This window comes from Gigantopelta aegis, chromosome 5, assembly GCF_016097555.1.
Source record: "Gigantopelta aegis isolate Gae_Host chromosome 5, Gae_host_genome, whole genome shotgun sequence".
Classification (NCBI taxonomy): Eukaryota; Metazoa; Mollusca; class Gastropoda; order Neomphalida; family Peltospiridae; genus Gigantopelta; species Gigantopelta aegis.
Window position 1 is genome coordinate 12,117,402 of NC_054703.1, and position 22,217 is coordinate 12,139,618.

A 22,217-nucleotide genomic window follows, 5' to 3' on the forward strand; every position below is an offset into this window, starting at 1 on the left:
TAATTTAATTCCATAATCTGTCAAATATAGCCCAATGGTAAAGCGTTCACTTGATGCGCGGTCGGTCTAGAATCGATCCCCGTCAGTGGACCAATTGGGCTATTTTTCGTTCCAGCCAGTGCACCATGACTGGCATATCAAAGGCTGTGGTATGTACTACCCTGTCTGTGGGATAGTGCATATAAATATTCCCTTGCTGCTAATCGAAAAGAGTAGCCCATGAAGTGGCGATTGCGGTGGTCCTTAACCATATATGTCTGATGCCATATAACCGTAAATAAAATGTGTTGAGTGTCGTTAAATGAAACACTTCCTTCCTTCCTGTCAAATATATCTCACAGATTCTGATTTTCACACACAAAACCTCCCATCAGGCCATACATTGTTTTAGCAGGACACATTTCTTTAGATCCTGTTGTTTAAAAAAAAAAAGAAGAAGCAGCTAGGCCATTTCTATTTCGAGTCCTGCATTAGATATAAAAAGAATAGTTACCGTAATACGCAAGCCTTACCCACACAGCTAGTTTGAGAACAGGTGTCGGAGTTGTCTTCTCTTGTAAACAACCCAGATATTTCACCAACAAATATAGTTGAAACGTTTCATCAAACTGCTCAAAACCTGCAAAACAGTTTACCATTAATGTTTTGTTTTATAAACATAGCTGTATGAAATGTCTAAATCCTAAAAAGGAGTGACTTGTAGAACATTGAAAAGAAAATTTACAGCTTTAAATTAATTTTAATATTTTCTTGATAAAACAATGAATAAACTCCTACTTTGATTCTGTTTGTGGATCACATTGTTAGAATTGAAATAGGGTCATAGGGTCAAATGTTCTCCGGAAATCGCACTTTAGGCTATCCAAAGATAATGGGTCAAATTTAAGACCTTTTGGGGCAGGATGTAGCCCAGTGGTAAAGCGCTCGCTTGATCGGTGTGGGATCGACCCCCGTCGATGGGCTCATTGGGCTATTTCTCATTCCAGACAGTGCACCACGAATGGTATATCAAAGGCCGTGGTATGTGCTATCCTGTCTGGGAAAGTGCATATAAAAGATCCCTTACTGCATTAGGAAAGATGTAGCGGGTCAGAATTACCAAATGTTTGACATCCAATAGCCGATGATTGATTAATCAATGTGCTCTAGTGGTGTTGTTAAACAAAACAAACTTTTTTTCCTTTTTTTTTTAAAACAGGCTTTGTAAATTTGGCACAATACGTTTGCATGGAATCATGCTCTATAAATAACCTGTAAACATCTGACCACTTATAAACATCTCCCACCTGTAAATATCTGACCACTTATAAACATCTCCCACCTGTCAACATCTGACCACGCTAAAAACATGTGTAAATTCACAGTAATTAGAAAACAATTCTGTTCTGCCCAAGTCTATTGTTTGTATTTAAACAAACAAAAATATTTGTCATTAGATAAATGTTACCAAGTATTATTTCATGACTTACACAACTGACAATAGGTAGTTATTTTCAAATATAATTTCCAGATTCACTGTTTTCTATGAACTTGGTAACACAACTGACATCATGTAAAGTTATTTTCAAGTATTATCTCTAGACTCACTGTTTTCTATGAACTTGTTAACACAACTGACATAATGTAAAGTTATTTTCAAGTATTATCTCTAGACCCACTGTTTTCTATGAACTTGTTAACACAACTGACATAATGTAAAGTTATTTTCAAGTATTATCTCTAGACTCACTGTTTTCTATGAACTTGATAACATAACTGACATCATGTAAAGTTATTTTCAAGTATTATCTCTAGACTCACTGTTTTCTATGAACTTGATAACACAACTGACATCATGTAAAGTTATATTAAGTATTATTTCCAGACTCACTGTTTTCTATGAACTTGTTAACACAACTGACATAATGTAAAGTTATTTTCAAGTATTATCTCTAGACCCACTGTTTTCTATGAACTTGTTAACACAACTGACATAATGTAAAGTTATTTTCAAGTATTATCTCTAGACTCACTGTTTTCTATGAACTTGTTAACACAACTGACATCATGTAAAGTTATATTAAGTATTATTTCCAGACTCACTGTTTTCTATGAACTTGTTAACACAACTGACATAATGTAAAGTTATTTTCAAGTATTATCTCTAGACTCACTGTTTTCTATGAACTTGTTAACACAACTGACATTATGTAAAGTTATTTTCAAGTATTATTTGCTGACTCAGTGTTTTTTATGAACTTGGTAACACAACTGACATCATGTAAAGTTATTTTCAAGTATTATTTGCTGACTCAGTGTTTTCTATGAACTTGTTAACACAACTGACATAATGTAAAGTTATTTTCAAGTATTATTTCCGGACTTAGTGTTTTCTATGAACTTGTTAACACAACTGACATCATGTAAAGTTATATTAAGTATTATTTCCAGACTCACTGTTTTCTATGAACTTGATAACAGTTGCTGTTAGTTGGTCAATCTTCGGACTGTCTGACACGTGCAACAGGACGGAGTGCATGGTCTCTATGTACCAACGAACATCTGGCGACAGTGTGGACAATAGTCAAGGTGAATTAGAAATCAAGCGTTGTATACTCAGCAAGATTGATTACGAGCCAGTAACTATTTTCAGCATTTTTTTTTATTTTTTTTTTTAAAATACAGCTTCATCTGTTTTAAGGTGTAGATATTGTGGCATGCTCTTCAAATAAATGAATTAAACACAATTTAGAGTAAATAACATGACAAGTATTGTTACAAACAAATTTGTAATGAATCCGAGTCAATTGCACATTTCGTCATGTTTCATAAATGTAATGAATCCGAGTCAAATGCACATCTCGGCATGTTTCATAAATGTAATGAATCAGAGTCAAATGCACATCTCGGCATGTTTCATAAATGTAATGAACCCGAGTCAAATGCACATTTCAGCATGTTTCATAAATGTAATGAATCTTAGTCAAATGCACATCTCGCCATGTTTCATAAATGTAATGAACCCGTGTAAAATGCACATTTCAGCATGTTTCATAAATGTAATGAATCCTAGTCAAGTGCACATCTCGCCATGTTTCATAAATGTAATGAATCCTAGTCAAGTGCACATCTCACCATGTTTCATAAATGTAATCAATCAGAGTCAAATGCACTTCTCGGCATGTTTCATAAATGTAATCAATCAGAGTCAAATGCACATCTCGGCATGTTTCATAAATGTAATCAATCCCAGTCAAATGCACATTTCGGCATGTTTCATAAATGTAATCAATCCGAGTCAAATGCATATTTCGGCAAGTTTCATAAATGTAATGAATCTTGAGTCAAATGCACATTTCGGCATGTTTCATAAATGCACAGTGTACAAAGTGATGATCGATCATAAATGTCTTCTACTGATCGGTTCGTGTGAACTAATGATTGCACACAAAATTCTTCTATTGATTAGTTTGTGTGATCAAATGATCACACACAAAATTCTTCTATTGATTGATTTGTGTAAATTAACAATTGATTATAAAATTCTACTAATCGGATCGGTTTGTGTAGACTATTTGCACACAAAATTCTTCTATTGATCGGTTTGTGTAGATTAATGATTGCACACAAAATTCTTCTATTTATCAGTTTGTGTAATCTAATGATCACACACAAAATATTTCTATTTCTAAGCACACTATTTATCAATTATGTATTGTTGAAGATTTACTAAAAGACAAAAGGATATTTTTCTACAAGTTGAGCAATTCTGTGTGCGGTCTCCATCTTGAAGTAGATATCGGTAGATTTGTTCACTTGTTCCAGTAACTTGACACAGATGGCTTGTACATTGGCAGAATTTGCTATTCCTTGTAGTAACATCAGCGTCTGCAAACAGCAATACATTTAATAGAATGTATTTGAAAATGGCATTTAAACAGGGTTTCTGCCAGAGAGTAAAATGGGTATGGTGCCATACCCAAATTGTCTTGAAGATTTTATTTTTTTAAGTTAACCTGTTGACAAAATTAAATAGTCTTATCATTACTGTATGATTTTCTAAACCCCAACCCTAAAATTGACCCATTTTGTTTCTGGAGGAGGCTCCCCCATATAGTTGACTGTAGATGCATTCAATTCCACAGCGCCATACCCAAAAATTTCTTCCTGGGAGAAACACTACATTAATTGCACAATAATGTACACTTTAGTTCGATGGCTCATCTGAACTGCTTTAATGTCTTAAACATCTTTTGGCTGAGCCACCTGGGATTTTGGGAAGGGGGGGGGGGGGAAATGGGGGAATTTTGCCTCTAAATGTTATTACAGTCCTTGTGGAACTTTACAACCAATTTCTTACTGCAAATTCCTCCCAATCACTGGTGAAATCAGAGGTACAGGAAGTACCTGGGACAGCCAATCAAGAGGTACAGGAAGTGCCTGGGACAGCCAATCAGAGGTACAGAAAGTGCCTGGGACAGCCAATCAGAGGTACAGGAAGTGCCTGGGACAGCCAATCAGAGGTACAGGAAGTGCCTGGGACAGCCATGTCTTACTACAAATTCCTCCCACTCACTGGTGAAATCAGATGTACAGGAAGTGCCTGGGACAGCCATGTCTCACTACAAATTCCTCCCACTCACTGGTGAAATCAGACGTACAGGAAGTGCCTGGGACAGCCAATCAGAGGTACAGGAAGTGCCTGGGACAACCAATCAGAGGTACAGGAAGTGCCTGGGACAGCCAATCAGAGGTACAGGAAGTGCCTGGGTCAGCCAATCAGAGGTACAGGAAGTGCCTGGGACTGCCAATCAGAGGTACAGAAGTGCCTGGGACAGCCAATCAGAGGTACAGGAAGTGCCTGGGACAGCCAATCAGAGGTACATGAAGTGTCTGGGACAGCCAATCAGAGGTACAGGAAGTGCCTGGGACAGCCATGTCTTACTGCAAATTCCTCCCACTCACTGGTGAAATCAGAGGTACAGGAAGTGTATTATGTGTTGTGAGTCCCTTCCACATGGACTGGTAGGGGACTAATCAATGTAACTGTATGTGCTGTGAGATGGTAGGGGACTGATAGATGTAACTATGTCTGTGTTGTGAGTCCCCTCCGCATGGACCGGTAGGGGACTGATAGATGTAACTGTATGTCTGTGCTGTGAGACGGTAGGGGACTAATAGATGTAACTGTATGTCTGTGCTGTGAGACGGTAGGGGACTAATAGATGTAACTGTATGTCTGTGCTGTGAGACAGTAGGGGACTAATAGATGTAACTGTATGTCTGTGCTGTGAGACAGTACGGGACTAATAGATGTATCTGTATGTCTGTGCTGTGAGACAGTAGGGGACTAATAGATGTAACTGTATGTCTGTGCTGTGAGACAGTACGGGACTAATAGATGTAACTGTATGTCTGTGCTGTGAGACGGTAGGGGACTAATAGATGTAACTGTATGTCTGTGCTGTGAGACGGTAGGGGACTAATAGATGTAACTGTATGTCTGTGCTGTGAGACGGTAGGGGACTAATAGATGTAACTGTATGTCTGTGCTGTGAGACGGTAGGGGACTAAAAGATGTATCTATGTCTGTGCTGTGAGATGGTAAGGGACTAACAGATGTAACTGTATGTCTGTGCTGTGAGACGGTAGGGGACTAATAGATGTAACTATGTCTGTGCTGTGAGACGGTAGGGGACTAATAGATGTAACTATGTCTGTGCTGAGAGACAGTAAGGAACTAATAGATGTAACTGTATGTCTGTGCTGTGAGACGGTAGGGGACTAATAGATGTAACTGTATGTCTGTGCTGTGAGACGGTAGGGAACTAATAGATGTAACTGTATGTCTGTGCTGTGAGATGGTAGGGGACTAATAGATGTAACTATGTCTGTGCTGTGAGACGGTAAGGGACTAACAGATGTAACTATGTCTGTGCTGTGAGACGGTAGGGGACTATTAGATGTAACTATGTCTGTGCTGTGAGACGGTAAGGGACTAACAGATGTAACTATGTCTGTGCTGTGAGATGGTAGGGGACTAACAGATGTAACTGTATGTCTGTGCTGTGAGACGGTAGGGGACTAATAGATGTAACTATGTCTGTGCTGTGAGACGTTAAGGGACTAATAGATGTAACTATATGTCTGTGCTGTGAGACGGTAGGGGACTAATAGATGTAACTGTATGTCTGTGCTGTGAGACGGTAGGGAACTAATAGATGTAACTGTATGTCTGTGCTGTGAGATGGTAGGGGACTATTAGATGTAACTATGTCTGTGCTGTGAGACGGTAAGGGACTAACAGATGTAACTATGTTTGTGCTGTGAGACGGTAGGGGGCTAATAGATGTAACTGTATGTCTGTGCTGTGAGACGGTAGGGGACTAATAGATGTAACTATGTCTGTGCTGTGAGACGTTAAGGGACTAATAGATGTAACTATATGTCTGTGCTGTGAGACGGTAGGGGACTAATAGATGTAACTGTATGTCTGTGCTGTGAGACGGTAGGGGACTAATAGATGTAACTGTATGTCTGTGCTGTGAGACGGTAGGGGACTAATAGATGTAACTATGTCTGTGCTGTGAGACGGTAGGGGACTAATAGATGTAACTGTATGTCTGTGCTGTGAGACGGTAGGGGACTAATAGATGTAACTGTATGTCTGTGCTGTGAGACGGTAGGGGACTAATAGATGTAACTGTATGTCTGTGCTGTGAGACGGTAGGGGACTAATAGATGTAACTGTATGTCTGTGTGCTGTGAGACGGTAGGGGACTAATAGATGTAACTGTATGTGTGTGCTGTGAGACGGTAAGGGACTAATAGATGTAACTGTATGTCTGTGCTGTGAGACAGTAAGGGACTAATAGATGTAACTGTATGTCTGTGCTGTGAGACAGTAAGGGACTAATAGATGTAACTGTATGTCTGTGCTGTGAGACAGTAAGGGACTAATAGATGTAACTGTATGTCTGTGCTGTGAGACAGTAGGGGACTAATAGATGTAACTGTATGTCTGTGCTGTGAGACGGTAGGGGACTAATAGATGTAACTGTATGTCTGTGCTGTGAGACAGTAGGGGACTAATAGATGTAACTGTATGTCTGTGCTGTGAGACGGTCACCTTTCTCTGTATAGCCTCGTCCTCCTCATCCAGACACTCCACCACGGTCAGCTGGTGGCTCGTCGCGTACACCGGGTCCACGCCTATCAACGCAGTCAAAGCTTTTATCCCTGTACAAACACACAAAATCAGTATTCACGTGTTCAACAATCAAAACACAAGAGACAAGAACTGGGAACTGTGAAAGAAGAAAGGCAGGAACTGCCAAATCAGAAATAAACAAAATGGATTTGAACGGATGTTAAAATAAAGAATACATATAATGGAGAAAATCCTCAACAGCAATAGGAACAGATATTTTACATGTATTTTCTCATATAGGATATGGGTGGATTCTATTTAAGGAGAGAGAGAAAGACAGACAGAGAGACAGAGAGAGAAAGAGACAGACAGACAGAGAGAGAGAAAGAGAGAGACTGAGAGAGAGTTTGTTTTGTTTAACGACACCACTGGAGCACATCAATTAATTAATCATCGACTATTGGATGTCAAACACTGACTCGTAGTTGTAAGAGGAAACCCGCTACATTTTTTTCTAATGCAGCAAGGGATCTTTTATATGCACAGACAGGAAAACACATACCACAGCCTTTGTCCAGTTGTGGTGCACTGGTTGGAAAGAGAAAAAACCCAATCAGTTAAATGGATCAACCGAGGTGGTTCAATCCAATGATGCAAGCACCTCAAGCGAACACTCAACTTACTGGACTAAATCCCGCCCCGACAGAGAGAGATACACAGAAAGACAGACAGAAAACCTGTTAGTCCTTCAGAAAAACATTAAGAGATCTTTTTTGTGCAGTTTCCCCACACCCAGTACAGTACCAGCCATGGAGGAACAGGTTGGTGTTTAGCAAAACTCAAGTCCATTGAGGGGAATCGATCCTGCAACCCACTGCACCTCAAGGAAGCACACTACTTTTGTAAGACCTCCTGTGTCCTTACAGCACTAGAAGTAAGCCTACTAGAGACTATTATAATTATACGTGAACTACATACCAAGGTATCTCAAGTTGTGACTGGGCGACTTTAAGAAGCGGGCCACACACATTCATACTTCATTCAGCGGATCGGGGTGTGGCTGCTTCATAGACGTAATGGCGATGATACACTTGTATAACACAGCTATTATAATTATACGTGAACTACATACCAAGGTATCTCAAGTTGTGACTGGGCGACTTTAAGAAGCGGGCCACACACATTCATACTTCATTCAGCGGATCGGGGTGTGGCTGCTTCATAGACGTAATGGCGATGATACACTTGTATAACACAGCTATTATAATTATACGTGAACTACGTACCAAGGTATCTCAAGTTGTGACTGGGCGACTTTAAGAAACGGGCCACACACATTCATACTTCATTCAGCGGATCGGGGTGTGGCTGCTTCATAGACGTAATGGCGATGATACACTTGTATAACACAGCTATTATAATTATACGTGAACTACGTACCAAGGTATCTCAAGTTGTGACTGGGCGACTTTAAGAAGCGGGCCACACACATTCATACTTCATTCAGCAGATTGGGGTGTGGCTGCTTCATAGACGTAATGGAGATGATACACTTGTATAACACAGCTATTATAATTATACGTGAACTACATACCAAGGTATCTCAAGTTGTGACTGGGTGACTTTAAGAAGCGGGCCACACACGTTGATACTTCATTCAGCAGATCAGGGTGTGGCTGCTTCATAGACGTAATGGCGATGATACACTCGTATAACACAGCTGTAAGATATATAAAATAGTGGCAATCCATTAAATATTATAGATCAAAGATCAGGGTGTGACTGCTTCACAGACGTAATGGTGATGATACACTCGTATAACACAGCTGTAAGATATATAAAATAGTGGCAATCCATTAAATATTATAGATCAAAGATCAGGGTGCGGCTGCTTCACAGACGTAATGGTGATGATACACTCGTATAACACAGCTGTAAGATATATAAAATAGTGGCAATCCATTAAATATTATAGATCAAAGATCAGGGTGCGGCTGCTTCACAGACGTAATGGTGATGATACACTCGTATAACACAGCTGTAAGATATATAAAATAGTGGCAATCCATTAAATATTATAGATCAAAGATCGGGGAGTGCCTGCTTCACAGACGTAATGGTGATGATACACTCGTATAACACAGCTGTAAGATATATGAAATAGTGGCAATCCATTAAATATTATAAATCAAAGATCGGGGTGGCTGCTTCACAGACGTAATGGCGATGAAACACTCGTATAACACAGCTGTAAGATATATAAAATAGTGGCAATCCATTAAATATTATAGATCAAAGATCGGGGAGTGCCTGCTTCACAGACGTAATGGTGATGATACACTCGTATAACACAGCTGTAAGATAGCAATCCATTAAATATATGAAATAGTGGCAATCCATTAAATATTATAGATCAAAGATCGGGGAGTGCCTGCTTCACAGACGTAATGGCGATGATACACTCGTATAACACAGCTGTAAGTTAAGATATATAAAATAGTGGCAATCCATTAAATATTATAGATCAAAGATCGGGGAGTGCCTGCTTCACAGACGTAATGGCGATGATACACTCGTATAACACAGCTGTAAGTTAAGATATATAAAATAGTGGCAATCCATTAAATATTATAGATCAAAGATCGGGGAGTGCCTGCTTCACAGATGTAATGGCGATGATACACTCGTATAACATAGCTGTAAGTTAAGATATATAAAATAGTGGCAATCCATTAAATATTATAGATCAAAGATCGGGGAGTGCCTGCTTCACAGACGTAATGGCGATGATACACTCGTATAACACAGCTGTAAGTTAAGATATATAAAATAGTGGCAATCCATTAAATATTATAGATCAAAGATCGGGGTGCGGCTGCTTCACAGACGTAATGGCGATGAAACACTCGTATAACACAGCTGTAAGATATATAAAATAGTGGCAATCCATTAAATATTATAGATCAAAGATCGGGGAGTGCCTGCTTCACAGACATAATGGTGATGATACACTCGTATAACACAGCTGTAAGTTAAGATATATAAAATAGTGGCAATCCATTAAATATTATAGATCAAAGATCGGGGAGTGCCTGCTTCACAGACGTAATGGTGATGATACACTCGTATAAAACCTACCGCACACGAGAGCTATCAGCTGAGCAAAAAGTTACTTGAGACTTTTTGCTCAGCCAATAGCTCTCGTGTGCGGGCAATTTTGCTGAGATTTTCGTCTCTCGTGGTCGTGAGGAAAATATCTATCCTGTTTGATATCTTTGGTCACGCGCGGCAAAAATCTCACCGAGTGCGGGCTACGTGAGCTATCAGCTGAGCTGAATTTACTAACTGACCAATGGAAACACGAACATTGTGTTAAAGTGACGTCATCGCTACAGTCGTAAGCAAAGTAGCTCAGCACTTAGCTCATCGTGTGCGTTGAAATTGTTCAGAGCTATTAGCTGAGCAAAAAGTCTCGAGTAACTTTTTGCTCAGCTGATAGCTCTCATCTGCAGTGGGCTTAACACAGCTGTAAGATATATAAAATAGTGGCAATCCATTAAATATTATAGATCAAAGATCGGGGTGCGGCTGCTTCACAGACGTAATGGTGATGATACACTCGTATAACACAGCTGTAAGATATATAAAATAGTGGCAATCCATTAAATATTATAGATCAAAGATCAGGGTGCGGCATACCATAATAGTACATTTATGGCAAAGATAAAATATTTAAGTATTACAACAATAATTACATCATTAAAGTAAATAAACATTCATTTAGTTTGTGTTTTTGTAGTTTTATATATATACTCTTCAAAAGAAGAAACGCAAAACCACATTGTCGTAACATTTGGAGAATTGATTTAATTATTGAATGGTGAGTCCGATAATTACCAAATGTTGGAGGATTGTTCACAATTCACTCTAGTCCATTTTGAGTAAGTGATAGGACACACCACCAAGGTCAAGGTCATCTGGAGTCAATACCGGGTGTGGCCTCCGCGTGTGTTGACAACTGCCTGGCACCGCCTGCCCATTGAAGCAACCAGAGTACGGATGACGTCCCGGGGGATGGTGGCCCACTCGGCCTGCAAGGCTGCTGCCAGCTCGGGCAGGGTCTGGGGCTGTGGTTGTCGCTGTCGGACGCGTCGGTCCAACTCGTCCCATAGATGCTCATTTGGGTTCAAATCCGGTGATATCGATGGCCAAGGAAGGACATTAATGTTGTTGTTCTGTAGGAAAGCCGTTGTGAGACGTGCTTGTGTGAGGCCTGGCGTTGTCATGTTGGAACACTGCGTTGGCGTTGGCCATAACTGGAACGATGTGTGGCCGGAGGATCTGGTCAGTGTAGCCCTGTGCATTCAGGTTGCCCTGCACGTGGACCAGGTCAGTTCTGCCAGTGTGTGAGATGGCTGCCCACACCATGACACTACCCCCGCCGAATCTGTCCACTTCCTGCACGCAGTTTGCCGCATAACGTTCACCACGACGCCTATACACGCGACATCTTCCATCATGACGTCGGAGCAGAAATCGGGACTCGTCACTGAACCACACCTGTCTCCATCGCAGTTGAGGCCATTGTCGATGAATCTGGCACCACTGCAGTCGGAGTCGACGGTGTTGTGGTGTTAAGATGACACCTCGAACTGGACGTCTGGCACGAATTCCTACCTCACGTAGGCGGTTCCGTACGGTCTGGTCGGATATCCTGTGCAAACCTGGTATTGCTGCGGCTGTGGAGGTGGCAGTAGTCAATCGTTCCCAAAGGTGGCGTACCCGGATGTAGCGGTCCTGCCCGGGGGTAGTGACCCGTGGTTGACCGGATCTAGGGAGGTCACGTGTTGATCCATGTTGCTGGTAACGGTCCCACAGTCTGGAGATGGTGCTTGGGGACACATGGAATGCCCTGGCAACGGCCGTTCTGGATTCGCCTGCGTCTAGTCGGCCGATGGCATTGTTTCTCTGCGGTTCACTGAGACGTGGCATGTCCTGGATTGTCAACTGTCGGCCAGATACAGAGGCCAGGCAAGCGAACACCCTGCACTTTTATACTGTCAGTGTTCATGTTGCACGTGCAGACAACGCACGAGCAGTGGTGACATGGTTTGCACGTGGCTGCGTTTTTGCGAATATTCACATTTTGGAACTTTATTGTACAGTAGCTGCGTTTTATCGAATGTAACCGTGGGAATGTGTTTGGGACATGCAATGACCTTATATTCACAAAGCATGAACCGGTAGGAAACATAAAATCGGAGTTATAACCCATTTGTACCCTTTTGCGTTTCTTTTTTTGAAGAGTATATATTGTCATGATGTTATGGTACCAGTGTAGTGTCTGTAACCACCTTTGTTGGCAGATGAAAAATAGTTGTAATGTTTTTGTCAGTGATATTTGCTGAACAAAAGTTTGCACATTCTACATTAGAAAAATATAAGTTTTGAGTACCACAATTAAACTTAATTTTTGGACCCATGTGCAAGTGAAAGGTGGCCTTTTTTGTAAAAAAGCCGTAAATAACCACTTTCACTAATTTATAACAAAAGTTAAAGTTTGTTTTGTTTAACGACACCATTAGAGCACATTGATTATTAATTATCAACTATTGGATGTCAAACATTCAATAATTTTGACATATGGTCTTAGAGAGAGGAAACCTGCTACATTTTCCCATCAGTAGCAAGGGATCTTTTATATGCATCATCCCACAGACAGGATAGCACATACCACAACCTTTGATATACCAGCACTTGGTGAAGCAAGAATAGCCTAATGGGCCCACCGACGGAGATCGATACCAATGATTTATAACAGTAAATATAACCTAGATACAGACAGGATAGCACATACCACGACCTTTGATATACCAGCACTTGGTGAAACAAGAATAGCCTAATGAGCCCACCGACAGAGATTTATAACCTAGATACTGTGTACTAAGAAATAGTAAATCTCACCATACGCCATATTTTCTCGGACTTTGTTTCTCCTAAGAACTTCAGACAAGAGAGGCTGCATCTGACAACTTAAACTGAAAATGTAACAATTATTTTCATTGGGTAATGTGACAACTTAAACTGAAAATGTAACAATTATTTTCATTGGGTAATGTGACAACTTAAAAAATAACAAGCTAATGTGCGCTACATAGAAAATGTAAGTTTGTTTCATTGGGTAATGTGACAACTTTAAAAAATAACAATTTATTTCATTGGATACAATGACAAACAGACTAGACACACAACAATTTCTTCATATTCTGTAATGTGAAAAACAGTAAATATAACAATTAATTTCATTGGATAATATAACAAATAAAAATATAACAATTTTATTGGCCACTGTAAGGATCTCATTACACAGTTAACACCTCAATTAATATCTAATGAAGTCAGAATGTTTGATTGTAAAACGTAGTTGCCACGGATACCTGCATACCTTTCAGAAACGGATCCCAGTAATCCCAGGATTCTCAACAGCTGAATCTGCATCCATGGTAACGGGATGTTGTGGTATTCATACACAGCGGGAAATGTTCGGTTTATTACTTGTTGTAGTATCTGTATGAAGCTCTCGCCAAGAGGCAGGTGCTTTTCAGGACTTTCCTGTTAAAAAAAAAAAGTCATAAGGTAAATCAATTGTATATTTTTAGAATTCAGATTTCATATTCTAGTAGCCAAGTAATTCTTTCTCTTAAGCTCTGCTGGACAACAAAGCATCCGCTTTGCAAGTATTTTAGCACTGCACAGTGAGATCACAAAGTTGCGAGAGTGTAGTGAATTAGGCCTCATATTTCTTAAGTAGCCAACTATATCTTTCAAGAAATAGGAGACAGATTTTATATCCTATTTCCCAAGTAGCCGAGTATATCTTTCAAGAAATAGGAGACAGATTTCATATCCTATTTCCCAAGTAGTCGAGTATATCTTTCAAAAAACAGGAGACAGATTTCATATCCTATTTCCCAAGTAGCCAGGTATATCTTTCAACAAACAGGAGACAGATTTCACATCCTATTTCCCAAGTAGCCGAGTATATCTTTCAAGAAATAGGAGACAGATTTCACATCCTATTTCCCAAGTAGCCGAGTATATCTTTCAAGAAATAGGAGACAGATTTCACATCCTATTTCCCAAGTAGCCGAGTATATCTTTCAAGAAATAGGAGACAGATTTCACATCCTATTTCCCAAGTAGCCGAGTATATCTTTCAAGAAATAGGAGACAGATTTGACATCCTATTTCCCAAGTAGCCGAGTATATCTTTCAAGAAATAGGAGACAGATTTGACATCCTATTTCCCAAGTAGCCGAGTATATCTTTCAAGAAATAGGAGACAGATTTCACATCCTATTTCCCAAGTAGCCGAGTATATCTTTCAAGAAATAGGAGACAGATTTCACATCCTATTTCCCAAGTAGCCGAGTATATCTTTCAAGAAATAGGAGACAGATTTCACATCCTATTTCCCAAGTAGCCGAGTATATCTTTCAAGAAATAGGAGACAGATTTCACATCCTATTTCCCAAGTAGCCGAGTATATCTTTCAAGAAATAGGAGACAGATTTCACATCCTATTTCCCAAGTAGCCGAGTATATCTTTCAAGAAACAGGAGACAGATTTCATAACCTATTTCCCAAGTAGCCGAGTATATCTTTCAAGAAACAGGAGACAGATTTCATATCCTATTTCCCAAGTAGCCGAGTATATCTTTCAAGAAACAGGAGACAGATTTCACATCCTATTTCCCAAGTAGACGAGTATATCTTTCAAGAAACAGGAGACAGATTTCACATCCTATTTCCCAAGTAGCCAAGTATATCTTTCAAGAAACAGGAGACATTTAATTGGCAATATAAAGTTTGGTGGAAAAACACTTGAGTTCATGATGGACATAATCATATTGAGTTTTGATATTTGTCGGTGATATTGAGTTTTGATATTTGTGGGTGTTATTGAGTTTTGATATTTGTGGGTGATATTGTCTATATGAAAAAAAAGGAGAAAAAGTTTGTTTTGTTTAACAACACCACTAGAGCACATTGATTAATTAATCATCAGCTACGGACTGTGAAACATTTCGTAATTCTGACTTGTAGTCATCAGAGGAAACCCACTACATTTTTCCAAATGCAGCAAGGGATCTTTTATATGCACTTTCCCACAGACAGGAAAGCATGGCCTTTGACCAGTTGTGGTGCTTGCCTATATGATGCCCACAAATGTCGACTGGTGATGTTGTAACATACCTGTATGAGGAGTGACAGTATGTGAAGTACAGCACTAATAACACTGGGGTCTCTGTCAGAGAGAGAGAGAGAGAGAGAGAGAGAGAGAGAGAGAGAGAGAGAGAGAGGGAGGGAGGGAGAGAGAGAGAGAGAGAGAGAGAGAGAGAGAGAGAGAGAGAGAGAGAGAGAGAGAGAGACTACCTGTATGAGGAGTGACAGTATGTGAAGTACAGCACTGATAACACTGGGGTCTCTGTCAGAGAGAGAGAGAGACGTGTATGGTCGACTGGTGATGTTGTATCATACCTGTATGAGGAGTGACAGTATGTGAAGTACAGCACTGATAACACTGGGGTCTCTGTCAAAGAGAGAGACGTGTATGGTCGACTGGTGATGTTGTAACATACCTGTATGAGGAGTGACAGTATGTGAAGTACAGCACTGATAACACTGGGGTCTCTGTCAGAGAGAGAGACGTGTATGGTCGACTGGTGATGTTGTAACATACCTGTATGAGGAGTGACAGTATGTGAAGTACAGCACTGATAACACTGGGGTCTCTGTCAGAGAGAGAGAGAGACGTGTATGGTCAACTGGTGATGTTGTATCATACCTGTATGAGGAGTGACAGTATGTGAAGTACAGCACTGATAACACTGGGGTCTCTGTCAGAGAGAGAGAGACGTGTATGGTCAACTGGTGGTGTTGTAACATACCTGTATGAGGAGTGACAGTATGTGAAGTACAGCACTGATAACACTGGGGTCTCTGTCAGAGAGAGAGAGAGACGTGTATGGTCGACTGGTGGTGTTGTAACATACCTGTATGAGGAGTGACAGTATGTGAAGTACAGCACTGATAACACTGGGGTCTCTGTCAGAGAGAGAGAGACGTGTATGGTCGACTGGTGGTGTTGTAACATACCTGTATGAGGAGTGACAGTATGTGAAGTACAGCACTGATAACACTGGGGTCTCTGTCAGAGAGAGAGAGACATGTATGGTCGACTGGTGATGTTGTAACATACCTGTATGAGGAGTGACAGTATGTGAAGTACAGCACTGATAACACTGGGGTCTCTGTCAGAGAGAGAGAGACGTGTATGGTCGACTGGTGGTGTTGTAACATACCTGTATGAGTGACTGTATGTGAAGTACAGCACTGATAACACTGGGGTCTCTGTCAGAGAGAGAGAGACGTGTATGGTCGACTGGTGATGTTGTAACATACCTGTATGAGGAGTGACAGTATGTGAAGTACAGCACTGATAACACTGGGGTCTCTGTCAGAGAGAGAGAGAGACGTGTATGGTTGACTGGTGATGTTGTATCATACCTGTATGAGGAGTGACAGTATGTGAAGTACAGCACTGATAACACTGGGGTCTCTGTCAGAGAGAGAGAGAGACGTGTATGGTCGACTGGTGATGTTGTATCATACCTGTATGAGGAGTGACAGTATGTGAAGTACAGCACTGATAACACTGGGGTCTCTGTCAGAGAGAGAGACTTGTATGGTCGACTGGTGATGTTGTAACAGACTTGGAGCCCGTATGAACATTCTGTGTAGACACTGGGCCGCCCTCGCTCTCACCAGTTCCCTGAACAGAAAGAATATTTATTATAAAAAAACCATCAAAGCCACCCACTCTAGCATCAATAAATGTCTTGGTAGAAGATAAAAAAGGCTTGGCAAAATGATAAGCACATAAACAGTTTGTTTATTAAACTGTAAACCCGATGTGATGTATGTTTGCAACATTTATTTAATTTCATTTCAACTTATGTTCGTGCTTATATTCAAGTAAGGTTCAAGCACTGTCCTGGGCACACACCTCAGCAATCTGGGCTGTCCGTCCAGGACAGTGGGATAGTTGTTAATTGTTAGTGGTTAGTGAGAGAGAAAAGGGTGTAGTGGCCTTACACCTACCCATTGAGTTGTTAAAACTTGCTCTGGGTGGGAGCCGGTACCGGGTTGCAAACCCTGTACCCACCAGCCGTACATGTATGTCCGATCACTTAAGTACGACACCACCAAGGCCAGTCGCAACATTTAAATTTTGCAAACAACCGATATCAACATAAGAACTCTAACCTGGAAAGTTATGAGTGCTTATACATTTTACCATGAAGTCATACTTGATCTGTAACAGTACATGATAAAGCTATACATAAAATGTCAGCTCAATATCTCAAGGCCTGCTAAAGAAAAAGTCAGGAATTTATTTTTTCACATCTCCTAAGTTCAAGGGCCATAACTCCATTAAAAATGGGTAAATTGCCATGAAAGTCAAACTTAATATGTAAAAGTAGACGATAAAGCTATACAAAAAATTTCAGGTTTGCTGCGAACAATGCTAGGTTTATACGAAAGCATTTTTTTCTTCGATTTACAGTATTGTACAAATATTATACATACCACAGGTTAACTCAAAATTAATTAAATCCCATTAGAAAAATAATATTAACCAATGATACATATACATACAAGAAATTACAAATGAAACACAAAATATTATACTGACTAACCCGGCTGGCAGGTAAAGGTTTTTTGCAGTTCTATAGGCCTTTTTTTTAATGTATCCAGCTAATACCTTGGGTGTTTTGAGGGTTTTTTAGCACTAGTGGTAGTATCAGTGGTATGGACTCTGTATTCACTACAATACAAATCAAGCTAGTACCTTGGGTGTTTGAGTTTCTCCAGCACTAGTGGTAGTATCAGCATTATTGACTCTGTATTCACTACAATACAAGCTAGTACCTTGGGTGTTTGAGTTTCTCCAGCACTAGTGGTAGTATCAGTCGTATAGACTCTGTATTCACTGCAATACAAATCAAGCTAGTAGGCCTACCTTGGGTGTTTGAGTTTCTCCAGCACTAGTGGTAGTATCAGCAGTATAGACTCTGTATTCACTACAATACAAGCTAGTACCTTGGGTGTTTGAGTTTCTCCAGCACTAGTGGTAGTATCAGTCGTATAGACTCTGTATTCACTGCAATACAAATCAAGCTTGTACCTTGGGTGTTTAAGCTTCTCCAGCACTAGTGGTAGTATCAGCGTTATAGACTCTGTATTCACTACAATACAAATCAAGCTTGTACCTTGGGTGTTTAAGCTTCTCCAGCACTAGTGGTAGTATCAGCGGTATAGACTCTGTATTCACTACAATACAAATCAAGCTTGTACCTTGGGTGTTTAAGCTTCTCCAGCACTAGTGGTAGTATCAGCGTTATAGACTCTGTATTCACTACAATACAAATCAAGCTAATACCTTGGGTATTTAAGCTTCTCCAGCACTAGTGGTAGTATCAATGGTATAGACTCTGTATTTACTACAATACAAAGCAAGCTAGTACCTTGGGTGTTTGAGTTTCTCCAGCACTAGTGGTAGTATCAGCGGTATAGACTCTGTATTTACTACAATACAAAGCAAGCTAGTACCTTGGGTGTTTGAGTTTCTCCAGCACTAGTGGTAGTATCAATGGTATAGACTCTGTATTTACTACAATACAAAGCAAGCTAGTACCTTGGGTGTTTGAGTTTCTCCAGCACTAGTGGTAGTATCAGCGGTATAGACTCTGTATTCACTAGCTGACTGGCCGCAGTTAAAGCCACGTAGTTATCCAGTACGTTGCTACTCTTCAAATCCTGTAAAAAAACAAAAAAAAAAACATATTTAAATTAAAGTGACATACCATAGTTTTTAAAAACGCACGTTTGTCTAAGAAGTAATGGTTAATGAAACAAGCTCTAGTTGTGTTTAGACAGTATTTCCCTGTTTAAACATCACCGACTTTAGCTTCTCTCTGTTATAACCATATCCATATGTGTGTTGCAGGTTTGTAGATTAACTAAACTTAGAGTCCATTTTTACGGGCTGAAACTAGGTACTGCACCTTTAAAGCTACAGCTATAATTATGGTATTCAACATAAACTAGAGATATTTTTTCGATTCTTGCACTTGATAGCATTAAAAGCTTGTTTTATTTAATAACACCAAAACAAAGAAAGAAATGTTTTATTTAACGACGCACTCAACACATTTTATTTACGGTTATATGGTGTCAAACATATGGTGAATGACCACACAGATAATGAGAGAGGAAACCCGCTGTCGCCACTTCATGGGCTACTCTTTTCAATTAGCAGAAAGGGATCTTTTATATGCACCATCCCACAGACAGGGTAGTAAATACCACAGCCTTTGATATACCAGTCGTGGTGCACTGGCTGGAACGAGAAATAGCCCAATGGGCCGACCGATGGGGATCGATCCCATACCAACCACGCATTGAGCGAGCACTGTACCACTGGGCTACGTTCCGCCCTGTAATGACACCAATGGAGCATATTGATTTATTATTCATTGGTAATATTTGGTAATTCTAACAAGCTGTCTTTAAAGGAAACCTGTTACATTTTCCTATTAACAGCAAGGGATCTTTTGTATGCCCTTTCTCAGACAGGACAGCACATACCATGGTCTTTGATATACCAGTCATAGGACACTGGTTGGAACAAGTGAAGACCCAATCAGAGAATGGGTCCACTAGGGGGTTTAACCCTACAACTTAGCACCTAAGGTAAGCTAGATCCCACCCCTCTAGATAGCAGGATAGATTTCCCCATTCATGGTTCATACAGAAATTTCAAACCTAAATTCAGGGGCTTTTTAGGGACTTTTAGGGTGTATACTACCAAATCAAATCCCATAGACGACAATAGTAACATATGTGGCTAAAACTCCTACCTGCAATGTATCAACCGACATAAACGCCACGGATATAAATACTACCAGCCCTTAAAGTGAATCAGAAAAAAATGGGGGTCAAGCTGCTCGTTTCTGAGATAACGGGTAGCGTCTATGACTACCCTAGTTCCGCACAAAATTCGAGTACTTTTTTTTACAGGTACCCCATACATGTTTCAAGCACAATGCTACTTGACACATTGGTACTAGATGAAATAAAATAGCATTTTTTTTTTAACCCAAATAAAATGATTATTTTTTACAACCAACACACTCACATTTATAACCAATCACAGGACTTGTGGTGTTCACTTCTCTATCAAAAGTTCGGTGCACCTCGAACTTTGACCCAGTCGGAAGTTATTTGGTCTAGTACTACCTATACTGATAACATACATTTTTCAAAAAGTGTCCAGCTATGTGTCTTAATGACAACCAGGATCTGGTGTATTCTGACATAAACTGACAACCTCACTGAAACTGTTGTTTCTACAGTGCAACCTAATATAATGTACACCTCAAAAAACATATATATTGCATATAGTTTTGTACAAATGCAATATGTCATATTAAACAACAAAATGTTTTAAAATAAAACTCCTGAAGATATTTACTTTCAGTTGGGTGTGTGTACTCAGGTATATATATAGAGACAACAAAGATAGTCAGAGTACCTCTACCCCTTTAAAGAATTCCATTAAAACACATGCACATGATTGACCCCTAGATTATGAAGACCTTAACAGGCACATCAAAGAAATATCAGTATTAAAAAAATACACTGTCTGAGGAAGGAAACACAAACATGACTGTACCTGTATGAAGTAATGACTTAATGTCCTGAACATTAGTGTTGGGAGGAAATCCTGTATGCTGGGTGTGGGTGTCTTCAAGTTACCAGGTGTGGGAATTTCAAATCCATCGGCCATGCTGATTTTCATAATGAACCATGAAAACCATTGGCAGCCACCAATATTCCTGACTATATTTTATTTATAGCCTACTGTAGTTGGAGGTTTTAATAGTTGTGATATCTGGAATTATCATGCAGCTTTCACACATTTATTTTTGATTAAATACTGAAAAAAACTATTTTTAAATGACAAAATTACCCGAACATCTATTTTCTTGCATTATTTTCTAATCCGGATAATTTACAATATGTATATTAGATGTATTCCTACAATCTGTAATCCAGCATTTTATTTAGCTAGTAACATTAGGTAATACAGCTTTAACAATAAAATAAATTATCAACTTAATCCAAGGCAGATAATCAAATCTGAAAAAATTGGTTCTGAATCTCGTATAAACTCAAAATGCTTTTCATGAGAGCTAACTAAGTGATTATTAAGAAAAAAAAATGATCTGGAGATCTAAGTATATGTTTAACAACCTTATTGTTGTGTACAAATAAGAATAGAAGGCACAATAGTGACAACAAATTTAATTATGTTTTTGGTGAAGTTTTTCTTCAAATTTACTTAAAATTTTTCATAAAACTACTATTTTGTCTAAAATATAACTTAGCATCCTATAAATATGTCAAAATGACAATAAAAATCAAGTTCTTTACAAATTTGAGTTTTCAGAATTTCATACATAAAAAATTAACAATGTTAATGGAAACTAAAGACATTAACCCACTATTGGCACATGCTATGTTTAATATAAAAATAAATTGCTATTAAAATCTTAGTTCAGGTTGCCTATATATAATACCATATTTAAGAGCAGTTGTATATGGCAAGTCAAATACCATGTAAAAAGAAATTATTGAAATCTTTACAGTATGAATTATAGGCCAAAATCAACTTTTCTTCAGTGCTAACTTTGATTCAAACTCTATTCAGAGCCATGTACAGAGATTATTGTCAAGGTCAAGGTCATTGTGAACTTGCATGGTCGAGTGATGGCTAATTAATCAACCAGTATAGTTTAATTAAATAAAATGACAAAATCATAATATTTTTTATTATGCACTGAATATGTGCTGTAGGGTGTATACTACCAAATCAAATCCCATAGACGACAATAGTAACATATGTGGCTAAAACTCCTACCTGCAACGTATCAACCGACATAAACGCCACGGATATAAA

At 39.4% G+C, this 22,217-nt stretch overlaps 1 protein-coding gene across 1 annotated transcript in view; it reads right to left on the reverse strand.

The window, feature by feature from the left end:
* Window positions 1-22,217, reverse strand: part of LOC121373687 (AP-4 complex subunit epsilon-1-like) — a 53,695-nt gene that overhangs the window by 20,532 nt on the left and 10,946 nt on the right. The window contains exons 5-13 of the mRNA XM_041500413.1: window positions 18,891-19,012; window positions 16,805-16,964; window positions 13,575-13,741; window positions 13,094-13,167; window positions 8,724-8,849; window positions 7,109-7,218; window positions 3,728-3,867; window positions 2,437-2,552; window positions 513-619 (exon numbers count right to left, since the gene is read on the reverse strand). Of these exons, the coding sequence (XP_041356347.1) occupies window positions 513-619; window positions 2,437-2,552; window positions 3,728-3,867; window positions 7,109-7,218; window positions 8,724-8,849; window positions 13,094-13,167; window positions 13,575-13,741; window positions 16,805-16,964; window positions 18,891-19,012 (1,122 nt within the window). The remainder of the gene's footprint in view (window positions 1-512; window positions 620-2,436; window positions 2,553-3,727; window positions 3,868-7,108; window positions 7,219-8,723; window positions 8,850-13,093; window positions 13,168-13,574; window positions 13,742-16,804; window positions 16,965-18,890; window positions 19,013-22,217) is intronic.